Here is a 20,894-nt window from a genome sequence, read left to right on the forward strand (position 1 = left end):
AATACAGGTAGAAGCCAAAATGACGTTGCTCTCATGAGAACCAAACCTTTAAACTTCAACTTGTTTTTCTTTTATTTCCTATATTTCGTTACGCTTTGAATGTCATATCGTTGTTTTTTTTTTTGATTGTTCGTTAATAACAAATTTTAATTAACATTTGAATTTTTGTAGTGTTGTGCAGTTTATACTTAATGTATGTGTTAAAAATGCAACACCGAAGCGTTGTTTTTTATGTGGTGTTAAATATGAAGCAGATACCATTTAACGTGCCTCAATGTCCTTCGCGTAAAGAGCGTTGCGAAAGCAGCTGTGGGTCAGAGCTGCAGCGAAATGCCTTGCTGTGCGTTAAACATTTTAAAGCAGCAGGTTTCATAAATGCACCGGGAGGTACAGGAAAGGCACGTTTGATGCCAAGTGCTGTTCTTATGACCCTTATGCCGGAAAGTCCCTCCAACAACACTGCAACTCATAAATTAAAAACATAAAACAACATACAAATTAACAAATTTTAACTAAAAAAATAAATAAATAGAAACAAAACTTCAAATTTACTCAAAAACGTCAACCAGCGAAATATAATTTTTTATTTTTCCTTACACACGCTCATTTTTATTTTTACTCTCCCGAAAACTTTGACTTTTGTAGGTTTGATGTCAATTTGGCTTCTACCTGTGTTTATTGTACCATGATATATTGTATGTGTATTTTGAAAGGAATTACCATCATGCCTTGTCAATTTCAGTTTGGAAACAAATAACAAGTAATTTTCAAGCAAATAACAAAATTTAATAGTACCATTAATTTTTTCATGACCAAATGATCGGATCTAAACGAAATTAGTATGGGGCCATCTTTAAGGCAACACATTTCCGTTAGAAAAAGGATTATCGAAATCGGTTATGCGGTAACATACATAAAAAAAACAAATATTCTGACGAATTGATAAACTTCTTCTTTTTTTGAAGTCGCTTAAAAATACATTGGTACGGTAAATATAGATCTAAATTCTTAACAATGACGTACAAAGTTTGACGAGACGTATAATTGCATGAAAAACTGAGAAAAGTTTAAGAAAAAATTCATTAACCACTGACACACTAAGCATTCACTAAAACTGTCTGAGAAATCCACTCAAAAAACAATAAAGAGACAACAAAACGAAACGGAATGGAACAACAGAATTCGCCCGCATGGCGATAATATGTACATATGTATGTATATGTATGAAAAAATAATTATTATTTCTAGGAGCTTAGTGACAGTATGTAAGCGCTATTCAACTAACCCCGCACCACCCCACCACAAACAACCGCTTTTTGCATCATCACCACAGTGTGAGTAGTGTGTGTTCAGCTGCTGTCAGCTGTTGACGGTAGCACAATATAAAGGCACATGTTGTGGCCGGGCAACAGATTAATTTTGCGATAGTGGTAGCGAAAAAAAATACCTCAAAAATACATATATGTATACTAGGGCGGGACAAATTTTTTTTTTGACTATGCGGGTATAGCATAGGAGGATTCTACAAGTAATTTTAAGCAAATTTGCTGAAGAAACTATAGGTCTAAAATCAATTTGGAGTTTGCCAAATTGCTAATTTGGCAAATTTGTTTAGAATTACACGAAGAATCCTTTTGTTCTATACGCGCATAGTCGAAAAAATCTCCCATAGAAATTGACCCGCCCCAATGTATACACATTTATTTTTATTATTATTATTTTTTTGAACTTGCAATAATAATTCGCTTCCACTACGAAGAGGGAATGCGAAAATTATTTTACGGGCAGTGAAAAAAGAAATTTAAATTCAGCAAAAACGAAACATAAATAAATAAACATGTGTGTGGCAACAGTATATTTGTGGCTCGTGTGTAAGTAGGTTGTATTTATAACCCTGGCGACACTGATTTTTCTCACAACAACAACAATAGCAATAAAATATGAATTCCGCTAAGCTAAAATATTCGAATTAAAGGGAAATGATGAAAACATTGTGCGAATACATTCATACATACATATACAAACAAACATACATTTATAGAAAAATGTGTTCTAATTAAATGGCAACTTACGCTAGAGTGAGCTGATTTTTAATGATAATTGCAATGGAATTTTTATATTAAACTGATTCCACTAGAATCTTCTTCCTCTTATGATAACTTCTTATTTTTGATAAGAAATGTTCGCAAAAATACTGCTTTTATAAGGCTTTGTTCCCACTCACCATTCACACCTCAACCTGCCAACAACAGACCGGCTTTTAATGTTTTCAATCCAATGCGCCGGCTGCTCTTTTTTCCTCTTCAACTACTTTCCAGTCAGTCTATGTTTGTATTCGTGCTCATCTGGGCATAAATTATTCGCATTTATTTTTATTCTTAAGTAACGTATGTGCACAAATGCATGAAAGTGGTATTTTTGGCATTCCACCATAAACAGCTATGGTCAAAGAGTTAGCATCGAAATGCAAAAAGATATTGTTTGCCGCTTATTTTATTTATTGATTTTAAATAATTTTATAAAAAATTATAATAATAATAATTTAATAATTTTAATTAAAAATCTGTAACGGAAACTACATCAATAAAGGTTTCAAAGCTTGCTTAAATTTTATAAAAATTAATTAAACTTCAAAAAGTTACCATCAAAATTTCAAACTTTTTTATCAGAATTTTTAGAAAATTTTCGGGTATGCAGTTTTGTAGCCAATACAATTTTAGTCTAATAAAGCGCAAGTTTCAAGTAGCTCAAAGTTACAGTTGATGTTTGAAATTTTTTTTTTGTTGAGGATGTTGCGCATTTTCTTCCATATAACGCATGAACAAAATCAATTTTTATATGGAAGCAAATGCGTAACACCCTCGACAAAAAAAAATTCTCAAAAGTCAACGGTAATTTTTTGCTACTTGAAATCTGCCTTCTATTGTACAAAAATTAAATGGGCTACCGAAATGCATACCCGAAAATTTTCGAAAAATTCTGATTAAAAAATTTGAAATTTTAATGTAATTTTTTTGAGGTTTGATTAATTTTTGAGAAATTTGTGCAAGCTTTGAAATTTTTATTTTGGTGCTAATTCATTGGCCATAGCTGTATACGTAGATATGAATGTATGGTGGAGACTTTTTTTTTTAAATCTATGACTTGAAGCCTGTAGGTAATTGATGTTTGATGAAAGTCACTACTGGTTCAGAATAAAATATATATTTTTTTTTATTTCGCAGATTTTTTCTAAAAAAATTGTTGATATAGATTTTAATGTTTTGTTAATTGAATTCGATATAAAAAAAAAACTTTAATAAATATCAATTTCGAGAAATAAAAAACTTATTTAAAGATTTTTTGAATTTCGCTACATAGTACATACATATGAATATATGTATGTATGAAGTTACTTTCAAATGAAACATGCCTGACCACCAAGCAACCATATCACAAGAGCACAACCGCCAGCACAAAAAAGACACAATTTATTTGCTTAATTAAATAAAATACATAAGAACCAATATGGTTGATCTGAGCACCACAAATGCAAGAATTAACAAAAAGTCAAAAAAGCAATAAAAAATCAGCAACGAAGAATATAAAATGCGAACGTGCAAAAAAAATGTTAACAAGAATTTGCGCTCAATAAACATTATTCCCCTAGCCGACGACAATGACGATGATGATGACAAGCAAACAAAATATTCGCTGCTAGCGATACCGAAAAAAAAAATGACCGAGCACAAACAAAAAAATAAAATAAAAATTTTAAAGAAATACAATGTGGTGGCATAAAAGTAAAACAACTAAATTAAATACAAAAAAAGTAATTTAAGCGCACAGGAGCAAAAATACATTACTGTGTTTGTAGCTAAGGCACAAATGGCACATGCCCGGCATTATGTGCGTTAAATAAAAAAAATTTAGAGGTACGATATAGTATCTACATATCGCACACGCTCTTCAAAAGTGACACAATTCAAAATATCGCACTTTTTGAAATTATGCGCTAAAAATGTACACAAAGCTTTTATTTGCCTTTCAGCAAAAGCAGTAGCAAATTTTTTTTTGCAATTTGTTTAAAAAACCTAAGGTAAATTATCTCTGCACCATATGATTAGCAGTGCTAAGAAGTAGTTTTTCGCATTTTCTGACAAACGTGTAATTTTGAGTTGTGTCACCTTTGAATTGGGTGTGAGACATGTAGAATACAAAAAAAAAAGTCACCAAAAAAAGGCATCTGGTAGTCAACAAGTAAGAGTGGAGTGGTATGTAGGTATACTTAACTGTACTGGAATGGATGGAATCTGTATGGGCATAAGTATGTATGTACATATGTATGTATGTACATTAGACCGTACCACAAAAAAAGTTCACCGTGCGCTTTCGAAACTAATTTAGTTTTGCAAGGCAACTTTGAAAAAAAAATTTGTTCCCTAAACTTTTACATTTTTCGTCATATCTTCAGCACTTATAGTCGGATCTTAAAGTAGGATGTATCGATGTTTTTGTCACACGGCAAGCCAATTCGAAAATTGTGTTTATTTTTTGGTTATCTTTTTACATTTTTCGTCATACCGACCCATTTGCACAATATTATCGTATGTGCCAGAAACGACATTTTACAGGAGGGCGTTTTTCCTACTCCTAAAAATTGTTTGGATTCTTTGTACTATATATGTACTAGCAAATACCCGGCGTGCTTCAATGCGCCTTAAAAGTATTTTAGCGCTGTTTGATACCCGTTTTGTAATATTTGATCTTATTTACCCATTTAATTGAATAACATTTTTCAAACAGGCGGCAAACCTCTTAAAAAACATTTTTGGCAATAAAATTTCCTAAGCCTCTTCAATTTGATACTCATATTGCTAATTTTCAATTTATCATGTGAATTAAATTAAATTAAAATTCTCAAACAGTTGGCAACCTTCCACAAAAATATTTTCGGCTGTAAGCCTTCTTAAACCGCTTTCTTTTGACAGCCATATTGCAATATTTACTTTATCTTATAAATTTACTTCAAACAGCTGGCAATTCTCTCAATTTTTTCCTTTCTATATTTTAAGTTAGACCTTTAACAATACACCGGTGAAAACTGTATTCAATTCCATGCATTAGTTTTTGAGTGATTCGCGTACAAACTTACACTCAGACAGACAGACAAAAATTATAAAAATGGTTGATTTGGCTTCTGTTTCTCTAATAAAGACCCCCATATTAGTTTTTCTTTAATATCTATAATGTACAGACATCGGCCTGTTACAATTTTATTATATGTATCGATTTTTTTCTACGTAGGTACAACATAAGAATAAGTGCACAAGAAAAAATGCATTGTAACATGCGATAAGAATGCAATACATTTTTGGCGTAACGATAGGAATTTCAGCTACAATGTTTCACCAGGTTATGCATTGTAGGGTGTAGAACAAATTTGCATCAAAAAGTAAAATTCGAAAAAAATCCACATACGATCGCGCCCATCAGTAAATACAATTTTTAAGTCCCGAACCCGCCCATTCCGACATTTTTTCCAAATTGTATCGCAGGTCATGTGGGTCCGGAAATCTATCACTGAGATTAATTCGCATGTTTTTTAAATTAATTTTAAATAACAAAAAAATGTTGAAAGATCTGGCATCATCCGATTATTTTTTTTGCTTTGCTGTTCTTTTTCGTCGCATTAAACCGTAGAAAGTGCTTATTTCATAAACCGCTTTTAAGGAAGATTTTCTGAATATCGTAAAGTTGCGTTTTTTTTGTCGGTAGAGTCGGGAAAGAATTTCGTTTTCGTCCTACCCATAAAATCTGTTAAGACCTTCCCGTACCGCCCATCCCGGCCATTTTGAAATCAGTACCGTGGTTCCGCGTCTCCCGATATCCAGCGCCTATCTATAGTCGATATCTTCGGCACTTACATATATAGTCGTATCCTAAGGTTTGATATATATTTTTCTGTTACAAAGTTCATTGACATCCAGTCTCGTGTTCAGTTCTTATCATTCTAACGTACCACCCTAATGTCAGTACATATATGAAAGTTCACCAAAAATCAATAAACTTTTGCTAGGGAAGTATTGCGATTTTTCTTTCCAGTAGAATAGTTAAAAAAAATGTATTGCCGAATGCATGTGTCACCAAAAAAATGTAAAAGGCCCGCCAACAAAAAATCGAAAGTGCCTTGGAAAAATACCTTAGACTCAGGGGTGTACGGCGATTTTATTTTGTTTGTTTGCAAGGTGGTGCAGTCTAATGTATGTACATAGTATACACATACACACATATGTTTGTACGCAAGCAAGCTAAACTGGCTCGCGGTGCTTATTGAAATGCCATTAATGTAGAATATATGTATATGTATGTATTTATGTATATTAGCACCTGAAGGGTGAGAGATGTTTATTGGATTTGTTGGAAAATAATTCAACAAAAAAATACAAAATTATGTAAATCTTTGAGCTTATGCTTGTAGCTGTGGAATGAGCAAACTTGGGAGTGGAAAAAGCTTATCACGCGCAGTTCCACTACGCACAACAACGAAACAAGCACAGTTCGAGGGGTACAAGGAAAAAAGATTATGAATTGAAAAAATAAATAAAAAAAAGTTATAGAATAACAAAAAAAAACATTTAAAAAAATATGTAAACATTTAAAACGACACAGCGAGCTATAAGCAATTTTAATGGTATGGCTTAACTTCTCCGCTCAAAAGTAGGCCTTAGACGCGGATAGTTTTATAAGTCAGTGATTTTTGCAACACTGCTGCTGTCAACTATAGTCTGTGAATAGGCTTTTATAAAATTTTGAGTAAACTAGGTCTTTTAGTTTATGTTCAGCAACCTTTGAAAACAGACAATGTAGTAAATTTTAACGAAGATGGTAGATGGGAATTTCATCAATTTTGTTTTCGTTCAGCACATACAACAATTCGACACCGTTGTTTATACCCCAGTTGTCTTATCAAGCAGCCCTCGTATACATACAAACTGTAAAAATATGTTTCGAAAAACATGTGAATGGAAGTTTTAATAAAAATATAAGTGCAGAAATGCATTCCTCATGCCAATAAAAAAATCTCCTATACAGATTGACTCGCCCTAATGTATATATGTACATAGATATACATACATACGTATACATTAAAAAATGAATGGAATTTTTCGTGAATTAGCAGCATAACTCTAATGAAGTTTAAATAAATAAGAGTATAAAAAATGTACAGCCGAAACAAGATTAATCGCTTTTTTTAGGAAATCCATTTCATAACGAATTAGAGATTCAGCAGTGATTTTCAAGCGCTCAACATTCTTAATACTATTTATCACCATTTAAGGTACAATAGCATATATTTAAGCCCACGCTAATATAAATACATATCCCTACATAGAAGTACATTTCCGGCGTTATAATATATGTATGTAGGTAGATAGCTAGCGCCAAATATTATCTATTCATATGTACATATTTTATATATTTTTTTCATTATTTAGTAAATGTTGGCAGCAAAATTTCGCACTGCATAAATTACGATTTTTCATAGTGCCTTAGGTCATCTCAAACGATAATTTAAGCAGCTCGTAATAAACAAAATGTAGGCATTACAGTTTTCACATACAGAAATTTAAGAGCTGTCAGTATATGAGTGAACACATATACAAATTTAGATGCTTACATGCTTACATACCCTGCAGTAAAATTTAGAGACAGACTGGCAAAGCGCTAGTTCCGCTAGAACTATCTCTGAACTAGTGCAAAATGGATGCAGAGCGGGACAGTTGAAACTTGCGGTGTAAGTGTACAAATTCTCACTTCTCGTACAATATGAAGGTAGCTCAGCGAGAAGACCCCCGAATCAAGCATCGTTGGTCGCGCGTTCATATCGCGGTCGAGGCAGTTGTGAGTTTTCAGATTTAATGAATTTAAAGTGTTGTGTGCCGCTTACACAATAATTATTTTTTTTTTTAAATGGTATTATCCTGAGTTTCACCTGAAAAAAAATTCACCCGAAAATTTGTCATCCGCCCATAGTAAAAAACCATGGAAACCAAAAGTGAAAAGTGAACCGGTTCGGGGAAAATGAAACTCATGATAAGGCTGAATATGTAACAAACATGGAATCTGTAAAAGAAAAGAAAAAATATCCAAAAATTTAATCTTAAAAACGTTTTCTTTAAAGAAAAAAAAACTGCCCAAAACGGAACCGGTTAAAAACTAGTTGCAAAGTAATGCACTGGGCGACAATTGCCACCGCCAATGAAATGGCCGTGTTAAACTGGACAGTTCTAAGCATTGCTTGGATATTGAGCTAGATCTAGTACCGTCAGCAAAACGTCTAGTTCTGAGCTAGCCAGATTTTCTGCAGGGTACATACGGGTATACGTATGTTTATATATGTAAATACATATTAATAATTTTGGCTGTGAAATTATAAATCAAATGTAGCTCATGATGTGAAAAAAGTATGTACATATACATGTATGTATATACTTAAAGGGCGCTGCTGGGAATTAAAAGCACATAAATCAGTAATGATTAGCAGAAACCGGGAGTTAAGGTTAAAACAAACAGTGATAAATCATTTTCAATAATTAAAAGAAAAAAATGTAATTATGCAAATAGAAAGGGAATTTATTATGCAAAATATCATCATACGAGTACTTATATGTATTTGCAGTTAAAAATAAAAAATATTTCACAATTAATTTAATTGAATATGAAGGCAACGAGCAACAAAACTACAAAAAAAAATTATCAATTAATTCGCAACAAGTGGACAATGTTTCCTGCATTTAACGAGTGTTTTTGTGTAACTGTTTGCAGAAGGAGTCACATCAAATTGATCCAATTCGTTTAGGACAGTAAAAAGTATGAGGAAATAAAATGAAATAGCAAAGTCATTAAAAAAAAAATATTAGCGAGAAATAATTGCATAATTAAGTAATCGAATACTCCCGGTCAAGGCCACAACACTAGGATACTACGGCCAAACAATTTTTGAAACGCTACGATGTATAGTTAGTGGTTCAAGTAAAAGTCGAAAGCGGAAGAGATGTCTCAGACGAAAAGGCCTCCTACTGGAGCGGCCTAAAGATGGTTATAGAAATCGCTAGGAACTTAGGCCGGTTAGAGACGAGAGAAAACGGTAGACTGTAGAGATATCTGCAGTTTTATTGAAGGATAAGTTGAAAGCCGTGAACCAGAACGATATACCTCGAATTTGAAGAAATTTTTCGGTACTGCAACCTAAATTGTTTGACGTACGACTCAAACGCTACCCGATTGAATAAGACCAAGAATGGCTTGCAAGGAGAAAGCAGTGAACTCTCTCAAGAATGGGTCGAAACTTGTTGGAGGGCTTGGTAGAGCTCTTCATCGTCCCAAGTTAGGGCAGAAGAGTAGTAGCTGCCGTTAAAGGACAGTGGTAAGGATGTAACGCCCATGAGGGAGATAAGCCAGCTCAAATCAAGGCCCTGGTTAATGGTGCGCTCAAAATTGGTACGGAAGTGCCTCCATTACAATTGCCTTAGAGCATTTTTAACTAAGAAATGACATCACGGGGCAAGAAGCAGATAGTCGCCCCTGACCAGCAGTGGTTCACTGTAGCATTAATTGGCCCCATGTTCAAACAGCGAACGTTGGGCGAAAATAAGACATGTTTAATTAAAAATAATTTTTGGCCTAGGGTGGCTAAGGAGTGGTTAGACGTGCTCACTATGCTTACAAAGCCACAGCTCACACTTTTTCATCCTATCGATTTTATTTACGCAAGGCTAAGTAAGATTGAAGTACCTCAGCTCGTTCTTCACAACCAATTCTGGGGAACTCTCAGCGATTGATATTACCCGTCTTCATAACGTTGTGATTGACTCACGGCGCTTCATCATAAAGAGCTGCGGACGACTATTGCAATCTAACCTAACTTAACTATATACATTCATATATATATTTGAACAATCCCTCCAACTTTTAACTCTCAGAATTCGAGGTTGAACTTTGCTTTGTCTTTTACCGCCTACCAGAGCAGACCAAACAACGCGGGAACATGCAAGAATGCTACAGGAGCTTCATTCCACGTATGCCTAGCTAACCATAACTATGGTCATGTATAATTGATCATGTGCTGAAAATCACCTGAACTTATGAACTGGTATTAATGCACATACCAGTCCACTGGTCTACATTTCTGAACTAAATATATTAAAGCTTTGGCGAGAAAGTATCCAGTTCACTTTTGTGTAGGGCCGCAACAACTCTATTCGAAAACATACTAAGAACAACCTTTCAACAAGACCTTACTCAAGCCTAAAATGACCCAAATATGGCTCAGAACTCTTCGACTTATAAACAACCAAATAATGAGTAATTAAATAACATAAAAGCCAAAAGCCATGACCGAGGTCTCGCATATGGCTGATTTAAATCACATAGAGCTTCGCGGGCTGTTTAAGAAGTTCAAGCCAAGATTTTAGACCTCAACCTAGCTAAGGCCGCGGGGGTGGAACTGTTGGATCTTCCCGGCTTCATCAGGGATGGTAATTGGTTCAGTAGAATAATGACAAAAAGCTACTCTTTCTATTATAGGTACGTGTCTCCTGCTGACACTCACTAAAAGAGGGCACTCACAATGGATAATTCTGTCTGCGAGTGAAAGTAAGGAATATTCCACACACGCCCTCCTAACCAAACCTAGCTAAGGCTAAACAGCTTATGTGATCGTTTTAAGAAAATACTTAACTCATCATCGAGCGTTAAAATCAACCAGCTTCCCTCCGAAATTTTCACTAAAATCGATAGTTGATATTTCGTAAGCCTCTGCCCGCCTACGTTTCGACGCAAGTCAGTGGTCGCTGAGCTGACATGAGGCCTACCTGTCCAGTAGTAGTTTCCATACAAACAAAAGTAGATGGTAAACTCCTCTGAAGGTACTATTTCACGCCAATTTATCAATTTGGGTAAAGGGATGAATTTAATTTATTTTGAGCTGAACCACTTGCGGTTGTGAAATTTTTTCCGTACTTGAAAACATTAAAACACCATTAGAAGATTCACTAGGCGTGTTAAGCGTCGTAAAATCTTATTTATTTATTTTACATCGAAAAAATTTAAGACTTAAGCTGTTATGATGCTTAAAACGCCTTGTAAATTCCCTAAATGTGACGACAGCAAATTAAGAAATGTTTTTTTTTTTTTGTTGTATTTATCAAAGGAATAGCCCACCTAAGCCACATAAAGCCATATTTTATTTGTGAAGCTAAAAGAGGAATGCTTATGCTGAAGGCGCAATTACACAAATTTGCTGTTGTGATTATTGTGACAGCTTCTACAGCGATTGTATCTTTGCTGTCATTTGATTGTTTACTTTTTAGCAGTTTCTGTGTGTTTTTTTATGTGTTTGTGTACAATTTTTATAATACATACACACGTATGCAGCAGCAAAAGGCAAATCAAATGGCAAAACGAGTTTTGTAAAAAAACATATACTATACATATACATATGTATAAATGTATATTAGTATATTCAAGAATTTAATGGGAGACAAAAAAAACAAATAAAATGCAAACGTCCAATATTAAACGACGCACGGGGGGGGAGGGGGGAACCCCTTTTTTACTACCCAAGTTTATATTTAACACCCACAGCCAATCACAAAATCAAGTGGCGTTTGAGAAACAATGCTGAATGGGGTAATCCTTATTTAGTGGGTGCACAGAAAACTGAGATTGACAGTGGCTAAAAGCTCAGTTAGTCTAGACTTACTTTAACTTACCATAAGAAATCATCAATGATTACTCAACAAGCCAGAAGCGGAAATATTTTGTTTTTGTATTTTCTTTTTCAGCTGTTTGAGAGTTGACCGCCTAAAATGCCAAATCAAAAAAAAAATCATGCAAAAAAATATGTTTGCGTTTATTTATTTTTGAAAAATACAATAACGAGAATCTGGCAAGCCTGATTCTCTCACCGTTTTCAATTTGCGTAAGGCCGTAACTTAAGAACTAAAATCTACAGGTTCTTAAGTTGCTTACGGTAAGTTAAGTTTTAAATTAAGTCTAGACTAAAAGCTCAATTAGTCTAGACTTAACTTAAATTAACTTACCGTAGGAAATCATCAATTATTACTCAACAAGCCAGAAGCGGAAATATTTTGTTTTTGTATTTTCTCTTTCAGCCGTATAACAGTTCGCCGCCTAAAACGCCACATCAAAAAAGTCATGCAAACAAAAAGGTTTGCTTTCATTTGTTTTTAAGAAATACAAAAACGAGAGTCTGGCAAGCCTGATTCTCTCACCGCTCTCAATTTCCGTAAGGCCGTAACTTAAGAACATAACATCTACAGGTTCTTAAGTTTTTTACGGTAAGTTAAGTTTTAACTAACCGCCAACACAGTTTCTCATAGTTCTCAGGTTGGCCAAAATATTAAGGTAAGTTACGGAAATTAAGTCTAGACTAACTGAGCTTTAAGTGCAAAACTTAGAGAGCGCAACACTTGAATGCAGAACTGCGAGCGAATATGGTTAGAAAATAAATGCATAAATGTACATATATATGTAGGTACATACTAATGTACTCGTCTATGTATGCATGCTATAGATATAGCTTATCTCGGTCTATTGATTGCGAAAAGTGACGGCCTGCGGTTTTACTGAAAAGCAAAAATTGTGAAGCAAATAAAAATAACGCAAGCAGCGTGAAGTGCAAATGTGCAATTGAATTACGTATTTTAGTGCAAAGCTACGTACATACATATATATACATAATGCACTTAATTGTTGATAATAATAAAGAAAATATAACACTTATAGATTGATTGATGAAATACATATTTTAGGCGGCTTAAGGAACTAAAAGTGTGATGAAAACAAGTATAGAAAAGTCGTAGCCTTTTACGTAGTTAAGCTAAGTCGTTCATAATTGCACTCGTCCGCAAAAGTATTAGTGCTAATGTCCTATAACCTATTTCCCTTCTTAATACATGCCAAAGTACAAAATTCAGATAGTTCCATTCACTTTACCTTTGCAAAGTTAACGGCGTTTTAGTGCGACTGCTCTTGGCAAAAGTTCAGTCATTGGCCAAAGAGACACTATTTTCCTCAAAACCCTTCAAGTCCTTCATAATCTAGCCAGATCCTCCAAATCAAACTATGATGGTTTTTCATCCTGGCTACCAAGTCCAGTGAACTTTCTAGTGCGCAGTGAGCGAATGTGTCCAGTTTAGAACACCTCCTCTAAGCAGTTGCTCTGATTTTCTACTCAACTCGTGAAAGCAAGAATCTAACGAGTGGCTTGTTGTTTTCTTGCGCAGTAACACATTGTCTCATTCATGGGATCATGGGATAATCAGGCAGCATTAAAGGCCTTAGCCTCATTTCGAATGACATCAAGGCTCGTGGACAGTTATAAAACTCCCTGGACATGAAGGGTTTGAAGGTGCCGAAAGTGCTTACTTTCTCGCTAAACGTGGAGCCCGAATGCACTTGCATGAACCCGAGCCTTTCTGCGGTACATCTAAAGCATACAGTGCAGAGCTACTTAGAAACTGGGAAGAATCTGGCCACAAGGGAATGCGAAAATCAGAGATGTGCATAACTCCTTTAAAGAGGAACTCCGAAATACTACTTGAACTTAGCCGAGACTGTCCTACAACTCTTACAGGCTACCTAACAGGACACTGCAATTTAAAGTATCATTTGAATAAAAAGGCACCTTCTGTAGACTACAGGTTTAGTGGATTGGTGGACGAAACCCCAGAGTATGTTCTATGTGACAGCCCACGTATAATGAATCGCAGACTGACACACCTTGTGGAACGATTACCTTCTCCATACAAAATTTAGAATATGCCACACTGGGCTTAATTTCTTTAATAGGATTACAATAAGGGTTTAGCACAAATTAAAATTGTGGAAGTAGACCAATTAAGGGCACGCAGCGGTCTTGAAAGTAATTAATAGTGGACGGCGTAACGGAATCAAGGCCGACTTAGATGTCGAAACTGATTAACTCACATCATCTTGGGATTTTAGTTTTAGAATTCCCATACACTTTCCAACCAATAAAGATTGGAAAGGCGGCCTACTGTGGTTAAATTATGGTATTGCCATATATCCAGATTGCTCAAAGATGGAAAAAGGAGTAGGTTCGGCTCCGTACTCAAAGGGCCTTCAGGTAAGGGCAATCATATCGCCTGCCTTATAAATGCAGGCTCTTTCCGGCGGTGATATTTGAAATAGAGAAGACGGGTTAAGTTAAGTCGATGGTAGTTTGGAAATTTCGTGCACCGCTGGCTTCACTGAGTCACGTCAAAACCTCTCTCTGAAATGCAAGTTAGGGAAGCGGATAACTCTCTACTGCCACCGATTTCTTTTCTGCTAAGGGGGTTGAAGTATACCCCCACAGCCGTAACTAATGACCTATGGATTAATCAGGACACCTGTGAGATTTTATAGCCGAGACCCAATAAGAGTCGTACTGAAGATTTATTGACGCTAAACAAATCTGCTGTAAGTGGTCTTACCGGCGTCACCACAGGGCACTGTGCTATAGCATCAATGCTCCATCGATGGCGTATACTAACAAGCTACCCCTACCGAAGTTGTCGGGATGAGGAAGAAAAGGAATCAATTATTCACTTCCTGTCAATGCCCAGCTCTCCAGACAAGCCGTCCGAAACATTTGTGAACACACTTTTTCAATAGTTTGGGGGACAAAGCGGAGACGAAAGTATCGGATCTCCACAGCTTCGTTTGGGATAGTAAATGGCTTAACTGCTAGAATGATGTGCCTCCTCCTGGCACTCGTAGCGACCATTTAGATTGGGTAAAACGCCTCTACCTAATCCAGCTTAACATAACCACACCCAACGTAATAATAATAAGCGTTGTGCTGCTTACATACATATATGTAAGTTGCGATCCCGTACGTATCCAAACTTGTCAGAAATAGTCAAAATTAGTCCTTAAAAATAGTACTGAAGATATTATAAATGTATGTACGGAACGACTTCTCACTATTTCTGATATGCCACATTGCCAAAAATAACTGAAAATTGAACGATAATCAAGCTAGACTTGCAATTTATTTAATTCCTTCCACTAATCTCAATCATCATTAGTATAAAGCGTATTATGAACATTATATGCAGTGAATATTTTTTTAAAACAAGTTCAAGCTGCCATCAATCAACTTCACCGCTAGAATTTTAAAGCGACTCTCCCCTCGTTTTAATGCGCTTGTCATTAATATTGCCAGCGATATATACTCGCATGTACATACATATGTAAGTACTTCGAGTGATAATGAGCTTTGTAATGTGAAAGGGGTGACGAGTCTTGTACATACAACCAATACACCCCATTGCTGCATTTTAGTGATGTTTTGTTTCTTTTGCTTTGGTTATTTTTGCGTATGTGTGTGCGTTAATTTTTCCATTTCTTTACATTCACAATGCAACAACAACAGCACAGCAATGTGTGAGTGCAATTAATTGGAAAATAAATTGGCCATAGAAAAATACGCGAACAAACAAACAAAAAAAAAAACAACAACCAGCGAACCAAACCAGAGGAATTCACTTAGAGCGGCAGTGACATGCCTTTACACTTTGCTTAAATGGTTAAATGACGGGAAAATAAATAAATAAATGTTGATTACAATGGTTGCAAGCAAACAACAACACACTGGAGAATGTATGTATGTACGTCTGTATATAGCAGAGGTGGGCACTACCACAAACAAGCGTGAGATAAAAGTGAGAATGTGTTGGTGTATCCAATTCATTTTGCATGCTGTCGCGTTCTCATCGTTACGCTCTCGCTTGTATACGTACACGCGATGCTTACGCTCATTTAGCACCTGCTAAGTCTCTGCCCATGCCTGGTATATAGTAATGAAAACGTTTGAATGACAACATCTAATAGCCTAATGGCATTGTGACAAACAGGCGAACGACCTGGTGGCGGGCAAACGAGCGGCCAGCGGCCAGTGAAGCCAACGATGCACTCGATATGTTTAAGAGATAGAGTTAATACATGGCAAAGGCAGGCGAGTGCACTGATAATAATGGCAAATTAAGGAAAAAAGAGAAGAAAGTAATTTGCGCTAAAAGCAATAAAGATTATAAATTAAAAAATAGCGAAATAAATCGTAAGAAAAAGTGATAAAGCAGCATTGCCTTATTGGTCGACTAAAGATAAATACAAAAGCGACGATTACAAGTTGTGATAGGAAATTAAATTAACTGAAAATAGTTCGAGTTGTTTGAAAAAATCGTAAATGGCAATTGGAGAAAGTATGCACAAATTTGATAAGTTTTCGCAGCGTAGGGCTGCCAACCATACAATAATATATAGTATTGTAACATTTTTCCGATCGACGTACTATATACTGTCGGAAAAAATATAGTACGCGAAAATACTATTGGGGTATTCACAACGGTGTCGTAAGTGTCGTGTTGTTGTATGTCGTAAACTTTAAATGCCTAAACATATAACTTAACCTAAAATTATTTATTCTCTACTCTCTATTCCAGCCTACTTTGGCATTCACAGGAAGAATTTTTTCCATAACCTAAAAAGCGTTTTTACTTTTTCTTTTAAATAAAATACATACTATATTTATTTGAAATGTACTATTTTTTCCCATTATTATTTGAAAAAGTACTATAAATATCTTAGAAAATGTTGGCAACCCTATTGCAGCGTACGTCTAATTCAATTGTGGGAAGAATCATTTCGCTTTTTGTTCAAGAAAAATGCGTGTTTAGCGCTTAAATGCGCAAAAAACGTCGCCAATATGTAAGCACTTGAATTGCATGAATTGCAAAAAAATTCAAATAAATACATAAGAAAGAAATCCCATAAAATAAAGACGAACAAGTTCAATGTCCTTGAAAAGCAAAAACTCAACGTAACGAAAATCATCCCCTGCTGCTGCCGGCAGAGGTGTGCAAATACAAGACAAAAAAAAGGATCGAAGGTGAAATGAATTCCAACAGCAATGGTAGAAAATGCGCAAAAACAAAACTGCAAACCTGCAATTGTTTTTATACATAGTATTTATGTACGCATGTATGTATTCTACTCCTGAGCTGTTAAATTTGAGCTGATTTGTTGTACAGTAGCTTAATCGCCACAAAAGTGTTTGTAAAAAGATATTTTCATATTTTCTTTGTTAAATTTTTTTTAGTTACATTTTAAATGTAAAAATTTTGCCATTTTGCATAAGGGTTAAGATTTCATATCTAATAAAATAATTAGTATACTTTGTAATATATTATACATGAATATCTAAATGTGTCTTTTAATATTATTTAGCCCAGGGATGGGCAGATTTTTGGGCTCTTGAAGCAGTCAAATACCAAGCCAGTTCTCAGGAAAAGGTGTAAAAAATACATTAAAATAATCATATGTATTAGTAATGAGAGTCGTAGTATAAGAAATTTTATTATGCTTTTCTTCCCCTTTCATGCTGACTCTTGATGTTACCCCTCATCTAGCACCTAAATGTGCCAAGACGGCTCCTGGGAGCCAGTTTGCCCATCTCTGATTTAGCCCAATGTGTGCATGTGGAGAGTCACCTCACAACTCCCGACACCTCTTCGCTTATCCCCTAAACCCCACTCAACTAACGCCCCTATACCTATGGACATACCCAGTCGGAGTAGCACATAGAGTCCCAGTCCTGTTGGTTTGACTTGACACAACGATTGATGGACAAGCCGATCTAGGCAGGGCTAAGTAAGCCGCTACAACAACCGAAGACAGATGCTAGTGCTTCTAGTAAGGGAAACCTATAAACTGAAGGTCTTCGTAAAACAACTACTGGACCAACTCTCGCACTGTCAGCCTCCACCTTTTGCAGCAGAGTAGCTTCAGCTGCTTCGAAACACGCATTATTCTTTCGAAATTACAGTCTGGCTACTCTGGCAAATTAAACTTCTACCTATCTAGACGCGACCGAATGTACAAATGCCCATTGAAAGTTCCCAAACACTAACCACCTCCCCCTTTAAATCACTCAAATAAGACTTATCTCGCTTTGTCTAGTCAGAACCACGTTACTGTGGTACGTTATTTGAGCTTGACGACTATAATTGAAATATTAGTTGATCTAGACAGCGATAACTAGCCGCAAAAATAACATCGAGCATAACATATGCTGATGATATCTGGAGACCTGGAGTCTGAGATGCATAATTAAATTTTGGTTCGGATTCGCACAAGAATATGCCATTTGGACACAACCCAAAGGAAGCTTTGAGTTACTTAAAGGTTGAATAAGTTAAAAGACAAGTAGACATCGAAACTTAGGGTGATCGGAAACCATGAGATATATGCATAGTATGCACATACATATGTATATTTCGCGATATTTTTCATTTCATTTATTAATTTGTACACACAAATAATACATAGTCAAGCTCAAAAAGGGTTTTATTTCTTTTTATTTTTTAGCTCTTCCAACCACTAAAGGCGATTTCTCAATTAAGATGTCTGAAAACACATTGGGTTAAAAACTTAACTTTGAAGCCTAATTCGCTTCTTATTCGAAACCCCACTACCAAATCAATGGGGGATGCCAATGGCATATAAATTTTAACGCCTGAAAAAGTTGAGGGATAACTTTCTAACCATTGACGATTTAGGGCAGGCACCTAGAACGACAGTAACTACATATCTCTCCACAAAATCTATTAGCTCCCTTTTCTACGATAAAATGCAAGTATTGGCTAAATACAACCACTGTTATCGCACATATCCTTGTGACCATTGCCTTGACTGTTGCTACATAAATGCATAGTACATACTGCCATTAATGTGCGTTGCGTTGGTTGTTGCTTGGACTCACAGACGGCAGGTTGCCGATGACTCATTTTGTGTGTCTGGCAACAAAAAAAAGGGGCGCACGGTAATACCAAAACAAGCACACAAACTGCAATGAAATGAGGCGCAAGCAAACAACCAGTACAACAACCCGATAAGCAACTCTTCCACCCAGTCAGGGCTTCCCACTTGCATTTATTGCTCCCCTTTCAATGACGACGACGACGACAGCGGTGGCAATGAGATGGCGACTGCTGTTGCGGCCGCCAGCAAGCGCATGTCTCGCCTCTTGATACTGCCCGACTGAATAACTGGCGGCAACCCACTCATGCTTACCAACAAACAACCAAGCAACCTAATAGCCAGCTTGTCACATTTAAAATTCCTTTGTTCAATCGCTTCCACATAGTTAACAGCCATGGTTCTGTATCATTTCTTTTTCATTTTATTATGTTGCGCTTCGTTAATTTGATATTTGTTAAAGTTCTTAAGATAATACTTATAATATGTACTAATAAAAAAGTTTTATATTTATACGAGATATTTGATTTTAATTATGGTACTCACCTTTCTCATTTGCACACACGTTCAACTGCTCATCGTCGCGTGAGACTTGTGTGATTATTGATGTTGCATCCATTTAAGCATCAATTTTTTACTTCACTTTCGGTAGGCAAAAATACAGATTTGCCTGCCGCCGTTTTATGTGTGTTTAACAACAAAAACAAAAAAAAATTTGCAAACAAAATTAAATTTCAACAGAAATGAAATGAAAAAAAGAGGATTATTACGTTATGATTAACACACTCGTTTCTTATTGGGAATAATTATTTTTGTTTATGCTCTTTAAACTTCGTTTCACTTTTCGGTTCTTGCTGCTAAGCGCGTGTTTTCGTTTAAAAATAAACTTATGTATTTACTTTTTACTTTTCAGTGCTAAAAAAAGACGTTTGGTTTAATGGCAAAGTGGCGTAATATTTTTTTTCTTTTTCCTTTTTTTAAAAAATCACTATGCAAATAAATGTTTTAGGTTTATATCGTGATCACTAAAATACTTGTGATTGTGTAAAATTATACTTAATCCACTTTATTATTGCAGTTAATTTCAAAGGAACCACAGCAAACGAGAGAACACAAAGAAAACCTGAAATTGAAAGTAAGAATATTATTTTACTATTTAAATTGTTAAAGTAGGATTTATATTTTTATATTTTGTTCGATAATCGTATAGTTAATACCTTTTATTTGTCCGCAGTACATAAGCAAATCATTCAAACTAAAATACACATTCCCATCTTAAGTCTTTGCAACATCTCTTTTCTAAACAAAGAATAATCAAGGGTTTTTCATTACCTAAGCCCATTGAAAAAATAATTGGCATTAACATTTTTACTAAGCATTTGGACGAACTTCTTCCCCACAGAAATGAAGGGACTTACATCTCAGTTGCTCCTCTGAACGGCAGACAATTTTCTTGGGATAAGTTCTTTCTATTGAAAAATAAGCTTATGACCTTCTAATATTCCGCTGCCAGGCATCGAACTCAGGCCCCATCGAGTATATGTAAGTATGTTCCTCTGTCTCCTCTGGTGATTTGGATGCTATGAGAAGTATTTGAGCAAACCTAACCTAACCTTACTAATATGAACTCTCGATACTAGCTTAGTTTATCAAATCGGCTTGGCAGAAAATTCTGTTTAGGGCCAGCTTTTATGGTAACTATATTGTTCTCATTGGATTCGATTACATTATTTATTCGTGAACGAACTTATATAATTTTAGTATTAATGAGGGGTTATTTCGATAAATTTCTTCCTTTGTATTCATAGTTAGGTGTTTCATAATATTTTGTGCTCACACATTTAGCTTTATATATGTAACTAACATAGATAATTTATAAAGATATACACTGCAACCCAAGGGATATATTGTGCCCTCTACTCATCATAAAATCTCGTTTATTTCCACATCCTCACATTCCAAGGCATCACACTCAAGGAGCAGGTGCAGTGGCGTATCTTAAGTTGAGTTACAAAACCGATAAAGATCATTTTGCCAGATTCCTATCGAAACCAGATGACATC

At 35.4% G+C, this 20,894-nt stretch overlaps 1 protein-coding gene across 1 annotated transcript in view; it reads right to left on the reverse strand.

The window, feature by feature from the left end:
- The window catches only part of LOC118738863 (phosphatase Herzog), a 107,307-nt gene that overhangs the window by 83,061 nt on the left and 3,352 nt on the right, over window positions 1-20,894 (reverse strand). The window contains exon 2 of the mRNA XM_036469876.1: window positions 19,378-19,954. Coding sequence (XP_036325769.1) covers window positions 19,378-19,450 — 73 coding nt within the window. The 5' untranslated portion in view covers window positions 19,451-19,954. The remainder of the gene's footprint in view (window positions 1-19,377; window positions 19,955-20,894) is intronic.

The sequence above is a fragment of the Rhagoletis pomonella genome, unplaced genomic scaffold (assembly GCF_013731165.1).
Source record: "Rhagoletis pomonella isolate Grant_MI unplaced genomic scaffold, Rhpom_1.0 Rhpom_scaffold_00005, whole genome shotgun sequence".
In the NCBI taxonomy this organism is placed as follows: domain Eukaryota; kingdom Metazoa; phylum Arthropoda; class Insecta; order Diptera; family Tephritidae; genus Rhagoletis; species Rhagoletis pomonella.